Source organism: Anopheles coluzzii, chromosome 3 (genome assembly GCF_943734685.1).
Source record: "Anopheles coluzzii chromosome 3, AcolN3, whole genome shotgun sequence".
Taxonomy (NCBI): Eukaryota; Metazoa; Arthropoda; class Insecta; order Diptera; family Culicidae; genus Anopheles; species Anopheles coluzzii.
In genome coordinates this window covers 66,715,021-66,727,318 of record NC_064671.1, presented here as the reverse complement: position 1 = coordinate 66,727,318, position 12,298 = coordinate 66,715,021, and the positions used below count along the sequence as shown (strand labels likewise).

The 12,298-nt window shown below is 44.5% G+C and overlaps 2 protein-coding genes across 2 annotated transcripts in view; one reads left to right on the top strand and one right to left on the bottom strand.

Moving 5' to 3' along the window:
• The window catches only part of LOC120959657 (uncharacterized), a 117,232-nt gene that overhangs the window by 18,046 nt on the left and 86,888 nt on the right, over window positions 1–12,298 (top strand). The gene's annotated exons all lie outside the window — the stretch shown is intronic.
• LOC120959659 (pupal cuticle protein 20-like) lies at window positions 6,415–9,064 on the bottom strand. Its single transcript, XM_040383248.2, has 4 exons — window positions 8,868–9,064; window positions 8,385–8,782; window positions 7,015–7,227; window positions 6,415–6,923 (listed from the first exon to the last, which is right to left on the bottom strand). The coding sequence occupies exons 1-4, from the start codon at window positions 8,880–8,882 to the stop codon at window positions 6,581–6,583; spliced, it is 969 nt and encodes a 322-aa protein (XP_040239182.2). The 5' UTR covers window positions 8,883–9,064; the 3' UTR covers window positions 6,415–6,580.

Genomic DNA, 12,298 nt, shown 5'->3' with positions numbered 1-12,298 from the left:
TTAAGTATGTTCGGGATGAGGTAACCTTAAAGATCCAAACAGAGGCAGAAGAAGTGAAAATAAAATGAAATTTCAATTATATTTCTTTCAAAAAATATTGAGAGTACTGCGCTCAAGGAAAGGATAATTGATTTACAGTCAAACGTCAATATTCTGGTCACTTCAGGACCGGACGGTTTCCGGTTAATTGATATCCACTGATGATAGTCCAACAAATTTCGAATTTATATAACAAATATAAAATTCACTCGTTATACTAACAGTTCACGTACTACCGAACAATACATCATTAGCAGAATATTTTTTATTTAACAAATGTTCTTCAATAAAAATTCGAAATTTACAAAAAAATCGAAATAACACTAGATACTAAATAGCTACAAAAAATGTTTTTCAACTTGACAATAGCTGCAAATGTTCACAGCGATTGAAAATATGTAAAATTCATGCGCACGATTAAGCAGTCTGCTGGTTAATCCGTCCAAGGATAATCGACGTTCTACTGTATATAATAATGACGCATGAAGAGTTATACTTCCGCTTACTTACAACATACGAATGATTCCAACCAGGTGAAAGGCTCTTAAAAAAAAACAAGAACATGCGATGAAAAAAGAATGAAAAATAGTACCAAAAATGCCATTTTGTTGGGTCTCAAATCTGTTCTAAATGAAAGCATTTATAATTGATCGAATAGAGAGAACTTTTTTTGTAGCATTAAAATTTAATATCTTATGAAAACAGCTAGCAAAGCAATCAGCTGAAAACATTTCTTGATACAGTTTAATATCATTGATTGTAAAGCAAACGAAAAAAAAAACATCCCCAAAAAAGAAACCTTTCCTAGATAGGGTAGACAAAGAAAGCCTCGACAGGGTTATAAGTTTGTGCTAACTGAATTCAACCGTTGAGTAAAGGAATGAAGTTTTAACAGAGCTGCCAAGAGTCAAGAGTCCCAGACAGGAAAAGACACACACACACACACACACACACACACACACACACACACACACACACACACACACCCATATACACCCATCTGCACGACATTAACCGAAAATGCAATCACAAAGACACTGGAGCCAAGTCTCGTGAGCATAAGTAAGCCGGTGTGACATCAAATTGGATTCCAGCCCTGACGCTGCCGGCTGTGTGCGCGTCCGTTCGGATTTTCCCGTGTGCTCGTACATCTTAAAAAAGCTCAGCAACAACAAAAAAAGGAAAGAAAGATAGATGAATTGTATTGGAAAAGTTTTCATTCCCATCGCCGTATGCCGCCGCTGTGGTTGCACAATCTTGTACCAGAATCATCTGTCAGGCCAGATAGTACCGCGGAAGCAGAAGAAGGATACGGAAGAAGCGGTTCTTTATCGCGCTTTGGTTTTATGTTTGGGGTACAAAAACCTGCAGCAGGTTTTTCCTACTTCCTACTATCGAACGGTGAGGAAAAGTTTTCTAGTTTCCAATATGAATAATGCATCCTTTTGTTGTGTTCATAGTGAGAGAAAGAGACAGGGCGAAAGAAGGATCCTCGGCAGGAAACTCCAAAGGGTTTCTAATCTTCGCCCTCTACCTCCAATCTCCATAAAAGACAGTTGGCCACAAATCAGATAGGAGATGGTCAATTGAAAGTGGTGGAAAGTTTAACCGATTGATTCTTTGTCTTGCCCCCCCACCTCGGAGGTACAGAGAGCATGCAGAGCGAACATGTGTTTTCCCTGAAAGTACCGTGTGTGCGTGCTAATGTCCGGCGGGAGTTTGCTTCATATCGTTAAAACAATCGTTTACCGCACAAACTTAACCCTGTTCATACCCGAAATTGGGAAACTTCGTAGGAAGTACTGTTTTTTTTTGTACTTTGCCCGGAAGATCAAGCTCGAAATGGAACGGGTGGAAACTCTTTCGCGCAATATTCACTAATGGAAAAGTAAGTCCTGCAACAAGACTACCATAAATCATGCCTCCCGGCGTGAGCGTGCTTGAGAAGTTGGTGGGGAGTTAGATGCCTTCCGAAACCGCACCGCAACTTCAGGCTCCTTCAGGCGCGGACTCACGTCACCCAGGACACGCCGGCAGTGTCCATAATAAATCCATCAGGCAAGCTTTTCCCAGATCATTACTCCTGCTAACCGGTGGTCCACTTGTACACGTACGATGTTGAATTATATGCTTTGTCCGAAGACTTGTCAGCCGCAAGCCGGGTGCAAGCATTTTGCCGAACCGCAAACGCCCTCCCCAACTGCCCTGTGCTCGCGGTCCACTCAACGGGAGTTTTGTAATTTCTTTTCCCACGAGTGCTTTGGCGTGAGTGCGGGATGGGGTGTTGTGTGGTTCACTCCACTCGCTGCCTTTTTCCACCAGTTTTGGAGCAGGGGGTGCTAAGCAATTGAACTTTCATTCCGGTGCGATCGGGAACAAAAACCCAAAACGCGTGGTGCAGGAAAAGGTAAAGGAAAAAGGTGCTCCCGCCATCTAAGCACTTCGATCCCATGCACAAGTGTCGGATGCTTGCGAACTCGTGCCGGGTAATTGATATGGAAGTATCACGCAAATGTGATTACTTTGTTGCCTCGTTGTGGGTGTCTGTATATATGTGTGTGGGTGTTCTGTGCAGGTTGTAAATTAAGCTTTTTTCCTGTATCGGATGGCGGATCGGTAGAACCGTGGCCCCGGCGATGTACAATTTAAACTGTCAGTAAATGTGTGGTTTGAGATTGGGTCAGTGCGATAGGACTGCGGGACAACGGACGAATTGTATTTTGAGGCTGGCGATGGTACATTTCCTTAGCAGGATGATCGTTGGTGATAGAACTGATGGAGAAAAATGACTTTCTGGCGCACAAGGCGTTCTAGACAATGGTGAACTTTGGAAAGCTTCTATAGAAGGATCTGGAATTATGCGGCAAATCGAATTTCAGATTGCATCAATTTGATAGTAACGGTGGATATACTACTCAAGGGAGTACGCCTGGACTATACGTACGCTATAGTACATTATACAGTACAACCCACAAAGTGCATTTTTGGAAATATTTCGCCCTTTGGTTCAAAGTCCGTTGGTGCAATTTCCCAGTTTCTCAATGATTGTTATAAATTCAGAAACCATTTATCCAGAATTTTTCTGATTCTATCTAAATTTCTTGATCAATTTCCTTATTTTGAAATCGGTTACCAGATATCAAAAAGTTGAATAAATATTTTATATTTTCATATCCAAAGTTATCTTCTTATCTACTGAAATAAAATTTAGTGGAATGTGTTTTGTAAATGGCAATATATTATGAAATTCCGTTTATGTTTACTAGAGACCCAAGCTAGACCTTCGGAAAATACCACATAATTTGAAACGCTAATAACATAGACATCATTTTTAAGAGGCACTCTTATAAAATAAAACTTTAAAGCAATACGAAAAATATACATTACTAAATTCCGGGATGGGAAGTCTAAACAGGGACTTCAATGAATATTTTTGTAAATATCATTTACATCCTTTAGTAATTTTTCAAGTAAAATGTTCAGATTATGTTCAAGAAATGCGCACAATGCTAACATTAATACGATATGATGGAGATGTCTTGAAAGTGACGCGCAACGACCTTGTCATTAGTTTGATATCTAAATTTTGTGACTGAATTTACGCCATAATCTCAATCAACCGCTCAAGAGCTCCAGCGTAATTCAATTATACGCTTGACGGTCAGAACCTCGAAAGAGTGTACTGTGTCAAGGATCTAGGAGTCCTCCTAGATGCTAAACTCTCTTTTGAGGAACAGATAGGCCAAGTAGTCGTTAGTTGTAATCGGCTACTTGGTTTGGTTATAAATACGCTGGAATACGCGGTTCGCCTTCCGTGATTGGCCGCATCGTCTCGACTACATGACTAGGTGTTAGTTGCTTGGGATCCCGCTCCCCGCCGAACGTGTTGAGCACTCCAGGCTCGCATTTATCACCGTAATCTTAAACGGAACCATCCACTGTCCCGAGCTGCTTTCGCTAAATTCACCTCTATCTTCCTGTCAGAATACTCTGTCGCTGGCCAATGCTGGCAGTCGCTGAAACCCGGACAACCTTTGGCACTCGCAATCTCCTTGTTTGTATGTGCCGTTCACTAAATTCAGTTGACGATCTCTACGAGCGTGGAATGACGATAGCTAAATTGACTTCACGTTTAAGAGTTCAAAGTGCGTCCAATGAAAACAATATATCAATGTTCTGATGAAAACAATTTGACTCGAGAGGGCTTTATAGCCCATCGATTAATAAACATTAAACTAAACTAAACATTGAATACAAGAACTAAAATATTTGAAACAATCGTTGGAGAATAAGAACATACTCAGATATCAAAATTAAATGTAATGGTTCCAAACAACACTGTCCGTTGCGAAAATCATAGCATAGAAACTGAATACCAAAGATAACCTCTTTTCACTGCAAATACTGATTGACATCTTTGCTGACAGGTGTGTTGCAGTTAATATTTTAGTCGCACAATGCGTTGATCAGCACGGGCTGATAACCTGGACCGCAACATTGTTTCTGATGGCCACATCATAAATCGCTTGCAGAAATGGTTTCGCCCATTGATACGATTTCCGTAAACCGATTCGTCTGGTAATAGAATAGGTTGAACCATCCCGGGCTAGGTCGTAGCGTCAGTGATGCTTTCAATTCTACTTTGCGAGATGCATTTGCAATTTATCGCCCTTAATAATAAGAATGCTGAATACAGATGCATCTAATGCTTTTTGCCGTCACACAGCGATCAAACGTAACGATAGCTACAGCAGCAATTTCATCGAGTGTGTCAATTAAATTAATTAACTCTCGCCGTACAAAACTGAAACTGTCCAGTTCCTTATCTGACGAGCGTGATCCCCATACCTAATCTCTCTTCCGCTTTGCAGCACCGCAGCACTGCATCGCTTTCGTATCAACCCAACGTCAAACAATTCAATTGCTTTGTTTCTCGCACCTTGGCGCGTCGTTTGATGTATGGACGAGCGCTGGGGGGCGGATTTTATCGCCGATCAGTCCATTATCGGCAACCCATGATCGGCTGCCCGTCGCGAGAATCATAGCATAGAAACCGAATCGAACAGAACCGAACCGGTGACCCCAGTTCACTATCCCACCCCTTTTCTCGCCAAACCAGAGGAGAGGGACACACTTTTGAAGGAGAATGTTGCACCGTTCGTGTAAAAAAATGCACCCACTTGAGGTGTTTGTTATATGTGTGGGTCCATATGTATGCTTGGCTGCTTCAAGAAAGCCAATCTTATCGGTCCAAATCCAAATCACCTCTCACTCCCTTTCCCCTACACACACGCAGTATGTGATTGTGGTCGTGTGGGTCGTAAATTTTTTTCACAACATAAATTATGATAATTATGGGCCCGTGCTTTGATTTATCGCTCTCGGGCGTTCGGTGACTGATTTGTATTTGTCTTTCATCTCTAGCGCCCTCTGGCGTGTTCGGTGTTGCACGTTGCACCTGGCACGAAGGGGTTTGTATGCGTTTGTAGGAAGTCCATAAAGATGCGCTTCGACAGTTCGCACACTTCTGGTGGAGAAGATTGCCCCACGGCCTAAGGGCCGTAACGCACTCAAGCGACAAACAGTACAGTAGCTATGACAACGGGCACCACCACGCCTTCGCTCCCCTTTGACATGACACAAGAGCATCGCAACCGACATGGGTCGAAAGGGCATTCTTTACGGGGGAAACCCGTAAGAGGCTGAATGAGGTTTGCATAATAGAACGGCGGCTCTCGGCGGCTGGTTAAGCGTGAAAAGTAGGCAACACAGGCCCCCTTGGCGAGGTAAAACAAAAACCAGCAGGCCAGTAGCGCGCCCACCTGTACAAAAGCTCATTACGGTGATGTACGAGGGTTTTCGGTTGTTTTGCAAGAATGCAAGATTTGTGACGCTGTGTGTTGCCGCTGGGTTGTGCCACTTTTCGTGAAAAACAGCAATCGGACAATCACAGTTTTACATGCCCGAATGGTGTAAGCCATGCCTTTTTATTGCAGTTGGAAAAGCGCCTTTAACTCAATTATGCCCCGAGAGTGTGAAGCAGAAGTGTGGCGAATGTCAGGGTCATGGTCTTGACTTTTGACTTCGATTTCGTGATTCCGATGTAGATCCGAGTGATTGTTGAGAGCTTTCAGATTTTAGGCAAGGTTAGACGGATTTTGGAAGCGCATTGAAGCTGTTATGTACGAGCGTAACATTGTCCAACATGTTCCGGAGCGGTAGAAAGGATTTCAGGATTTTGATCAGGAGCTACACATGGTAACTTCCTCCATTACTTGACAAGGTCGTACTCAATAACTGACTTACAAGTGTCACAAGAACACCTCACAGAATTCGGAATTGATCAGTGAAAGTAGAATACATCGGGACACGTAGTTCGAAGTTTGAAGGGTTTCACCCTCAATGGTTGTGTGTGTGCCGCGCGCGCATGTATCTTAGCAGCACCACTGGTTTATTAGCGTGTAAGTTCGGGTTTTTTGTTTGTTTGTTTGGGGAGCACAAATAAATACTGAAATCGATAGAATGCAGGCAGCGCAGGGTTCTAGTAAGTGTAGCCACTGTTGGGATTGAAGCCCTGTTGCCGCTTGGCCGGTGGCAGGTACTGGTTGGCCGGTGCCGACGGGTAACCTTGGATGGCGTTCGGCGAGCTGAACTGGGGCGTCTGCTGCTGGCTGTACTGTGGTTGCTGCGGTTGCTGGTACTGCGGCTGCTGCTGGTGGTGGTACTGGGGCTGTTGCTGCTGCTGAGGCTGCTGCGGGTAGTACGAGCTCTGCTGCTGGGATCCACCCTGGGGCGCACCGTACTGGGCCTGCGGTTCCTGGTAGGCGGGGTTCTGGGGCCGGGCGGCAGCTTCGGCATGCAGTCGAGCGTGGAGATCGTACGCTCTGAAAGTGAGAGGAGGGGGTGGGTGATATACAGCGCGTTGTTAGCGTTTTTGCGTTTGCCAAACAGCGCAGGCTTGCGTACGGTACTTACTCTTGCAGCGCTTGGGGCAGTGGCGGTGGCGTTGGCAGATGGTCACCGACGGGCTGGAATCCGTTCGCGTCCGCCTTGTACTGGACGCTGTAGAGCTGACCGTCGGGAGCGGTGTACGAGTAGCCGCCCGACACGACCTGTTCCGACTTTTCCGGGCCTAGGTTTCGCAGGAAGCCTTCCTCCTGGTGCTGAATACCGTTGCCGGTGGCATAGCTGTGCGGAGGAAGCAAACAGAAAGATGGATGGAGTTTAAAATATTGGGTCTACTTAATGACTTTGGTAGTTTAAGGCATAACTTTAGTGGAATCTAATTTGGATACAATCAAGGGAACTGAATTTATAAAAAAGCACCTGTTGAATAGGCTACTTGGCAGTTGTTTGGTTTAAAATGAACTGAAACGGACTATATGATCTTTAAGTTATTGTGACTAATTGAGTTTAATTTCATAACCTACGAGTTTTGGTTCAAATAGCGCATAAAAATCTACAAACAAAAACTCGTGCAACATTAACGACTTTAAACGATCTCTTATAGCGAAGAATACGGCCTTATACACCACAGATCATGGGTGTGAATCTATTTCAGACCGACTGAATCCATCATTCAAAAGGACTTTCATTATTGGACTATGCTGGTTAAAAAATTTAACAAACATACACGCGTGTATATTTTATTCTAGCCACTGTCTAACAGGTTTTGTCATCGTAATGATGGCTTATTGTATGGAAAAAAGATCACTTTGAAGTTCATTTTCTTGATTCGGAATGCATTACAAATCACGATATAGTAAGCTTGATTATTACTGTACACATAAAAAGCAACCAGAAACCACTGATTAGTTAAATTTCACGTGTAGAAGGAAGAAGCTATTTCACATCACTCATAGTTTCACGTGCATCGGAACGTGTGTAATACCGACGCCCCCATCTGTTGTGAATCATCTCCAGCAACTTCGTATTCAGCAAACTCTGTACGTGACCATATTTTTTATGCCTTTTAATCACTACTCGATGCACTTTTGAGCTCTCCACACTGGTCAAACCATATTGCACATCATATTGAACTCCAAGTGTGCAGCAAGTCACATTGTTGAACTTTTAAACTGTGATTAAATCGTACTGTAGAAAAACACTTAGCACGATCGGGACGTTTTGTAACAATCTAAGCACAATTAAACACACTCACAGCCACACATACACATACATAATTCAATGATGAACATCGATCGTTTTGTTTCGCGGCAAACGAATGAGCTCATGAAGTGATTAATTAGTCATAATCAGTAGATACACCGTGCTGATAGCGCAGCCTTTAACCCCTGCGCCGATCAATCACCTGAACGATGCAGCCGATGCCACTCAATACTTACTCGAATCGATAGCTGCCGTCACCGTTGTTGACGTTTTCGTAGCGCAGAATCGGGATGGGAGTCGTTTGCTGGTAGTTCGTGCCCTGGAAGCTTCCACCGGTCGGTCCGCTCGGGGCGCTGCCCGAGCCTGGATACGATCCCGGTCCGGAAGGCTGCGGATTGTACGTGTTGAAGCCGGACTGCTGCTGGCCCTGCTGGCCCAACGGTGCTACCGACGGGTAGCCCTGCTGTCCCTGCGCAGACGGAGGCAGATATTGGTTGGCTGGCGACTGGCGCGGAGCATTCAGGAGGTTGCCGTCACCGGCACCACCCTGGAAGGAGGCGCTTGGGGCCGGAGCACCGTACAGGTTGTCGAGCCGGGCTGCACTAGCGAGGCCCAGGAATGCACAGAGCAACAGCTGGATGTACCGGAAGGAGGAGAAATGGGTTTTAGAACTTGTGTTTTTTTGCGGAAGGATCAGAACTTTTAGCGACGAGCATTACCGTCTTGTGCACCATCGTAAAGGCAGTAGTTGGAAAAATGTTGCTAAACAGGGAATAAGGCACTATCCAAATATCGAACACACGCAGCTTTGTACACCTGTTAACTACACAGTGTCTGTGTGTGTGTGGATGCGCAAGAGAAGCTTCAAGCTTCGAGGAGTTGTCGAACTGAACTAATGCTTGTAGAAGATGAGTTGCGGTTTTATATAAGCACAAGCATCGCGCGCGCGACGCCGTTCGCCGATTCTAACACACACCCGGATGGTGATGAGCAGAGGGTGATGCTGATGATGATGATGAACGCTGCACGGGGGCCGTGGGTGGGGGAGTTCGGCCGTTCGGTGGAAGGCCTGGCCCGGTCGCTTCGAGTGTTGTCGTTTGAAGACGAACTCCCCCGTCATAATCCGCGAACGGTCCAAAACCCCTGCCACGGCGGTCTTCGGGTTGACGGCGAAGGTGAAGAGCCCACGGCGCGTGGTGAACGTGTTCTATAACCTCCCCCCAGTTTTGGTGGCACGCGGGTGTCCAATCTCTGGGTCTTGCGTGGTGCGTGGTGGTGGCAGTATCTTCCCCGCTATGGTCTACCTCAACACCCCCCGTCACTAACAATGGCAGGTTGATTCTCAAGACGTCATTATCGATTGTGTTGTAGATCGTAGTGGAGCAGCAGCAGCAGCTCCCCTATAGATGATGATCGCTGGTAGTTGATCGTTCCGGTTGAGCGTCGCCGTCCATGGCTTTTGGAGGTTCCTTGGAGGCTTGGAGCAGAAGTTGGAGAAGGCTAGAAATTTAGTTCGATCACACCAACTCCCCCCCTTCGGTAAGACACACAGAGCATTCGATAGTGCGATTTTACATGTTTGCGTACGGCGGTGCGAGTACATTCACTTTTGCCAAGAAGCAGATGATACTGTGGAGAGGCTCCGTTCAATTTCATGTCACTTTTTTCTATGTTTTTTTTTGTTTTTTTTTTTGGTTCATTTAGTGACTGTCCGTAGCCGACGAGACCGGTGTGGGCTCTTGCGCCCTTGCGGAATTAGGTTTTTGTTTTCGGCAGCCCGAGTTTTTCGTTCACCCAATTCGATCCGCCTTTCGGCTGAAGATGGCTCAAGACACACCACAGAATCCCCATGGTGGTGGTGGTGGTGGTGAAATTAAGTGAAAAAATTGCTGATCAAATAAATCAGCAGGTGAAGGAAGCGCGCGCGGAGATCGATGGGATTTGGGTCTGGGTTGGGTAATGTGGCCTTCCCCTCCCTTTGCACCATGGGGAACGGTTACTTGAGATGCTTTTTTGAGGTTATTGATTCCATTAGTGGATGCGTGAAGGTTTGGAGCGGCATGATGTCGGTCGGTTTTGCAAAAGGTAATAATCCGTAAAAGTACTAATCGATCCGGGCGATCGAGGGATAAGTAGGAGAATGTACTCGCCACCGGCAGATATTAAAAAGGATTTGCAGCGGCGTGTCCTAGAGACACTTTATTGTTTCTGAAGAAGGCACATTATTATGTACATGGGGGGTTTTAAGGGTACTGAGCAAACAGGCAAGTGATGGTTCATCCCGTACTTTCACATGCGCGTGCGCAGCTGAGGTGAATGCCATGGTCAGTGCTTGATGCGCGTACCTGCTGATTTTGGCATAATCGAAGACATTTGTAGTTCAATGTTACTTATTTCATACTCTGTGATGCTCAATCTGTTGCTAAGCACGGACGCGCCGCGCCGGTGTATTGCGAAACGAAATTCAATTGGTGTCTCGTTATGAAGCTGTCACAATTGGCTGGTGTTTTTACGTTTTGGGAAAAAATGTGTCTCCGATTCTTCTATTATTCCACTTTAATGTCTTAATTAGAGTGTCTGGAATTGGCAAGAAATTAATCAGCCTGATCATTAATCAAAACTGAGACGGAGGATGGCTGTGATGGCACAGAAGAAGATACATAACTACTGACATGCCATCTATAATTCGGTCTGCTTGGCGGGGAGTATGGGGTCATGCAATTAAGCCATCGACGACATCTCTGTTGTGGAAGTTTTGCTTGGTTGATGAGCAATTTTGCCAGCCGAGTGAATGATAGCATATTTGTGCTATTTTGTTGGATGCTTTAGACAAACGCTGCTACTCGCGCTGGCTCTAGGTAGTGCTAATTGAGCCGATAATGTACATTGAAGCTAAATTTGAGCATCTTATTGATCGGTTTCCCACAACGAAAGTGTTTACAAGATAATGATACTTAAGCAATCATGAAAGTCATTCGTCGGTCGAGTAAAAGTTTCAAGTCCAGGTGTTGCTGATTGGATTGGATAACGCTTTTGTGCCTAAAATGTGAAAGATTAAGTGTGGGGTAAATCTGGTGGTGAGAAATTGAATGTTTAATTTAAGTTTTTAGTTTGTATCCGGTTTAAAATAAGACATTTCAACGCGTTTGTACCCGGGCAAAAGGTTGAATGGTACCCCGGATGGGAATTAAACCTTGTTCTGCTCTTAAGAAGTCAACATAGTCATTCAATGGACATCTGGGCCGCCACGTTATTGGTTGTGTTTTAACCGCTTTTTAATAGTAGCAGTGCCATTTTTGGGCGTTCTTCCAAATAATAACAATAAATTTATGATTTTTTAAAATTAGTTTAATTAATTAGTGTATGGCTAAAAAGTCGGCCTAAACACTAACTTAAATTAAACTTATGTATTACTCGCCGAATGTAAAAGAAACAATTTGTTTTTGAAGTTTAAGGTCTACAAATTGAATTCAAAAAGGTGATAGCTTTCATTGAAATTCCCGAACAAAACAAAACAGAATATTAAACATAAGATTCTAAACAAATAGTAAAACAAATATTGCAGTCATTTTTCATTAAATTTAACATTAAACCTGGCAAGTTTGTGCATTTTTTTTTTAGTATCACTTTTTCTCTCTCCACAAAGCCGCTTAACAGGAGCGATGATAAAACATGCCAATTCAATTTCGCCTAACGAGGTATCGATTGCCAAACTGTTGCATCTAACAGTCGCGCGGCGTGGCGTCGTCGGAGGGGCAGCGTTTGTAGCAAATCAAAGCCATGCTCTCTACTATGAATAAATTTTCATTCGCTAAGAATTGCTACAAATAGTCAAACGATGTAACCTTTCAAATGGTGCGGGAGTGTAAAGGTGAGCCAGCCGCCGGTGATATTGCACCGGTGGCCATAAATTCGCATCCAATCGTAAGGGTGGGGGAAGATGGGAGCTTATCCCGATGCAAGGATACCGTGGATACACTCCGTTTTGTATTGGCTGCATTGTTGTTTTGTAGTTGCGAATTGGGGAAAACTGTTGAGGAGGGTACACCGGAAACCACACAACATATGGCCATCAGCCGGGTTGGGGAAGGTGGCAAACCGAAACTCTCCAAACATGCCCAGACGTGATCCTTCGCCAAGTATCGAATTG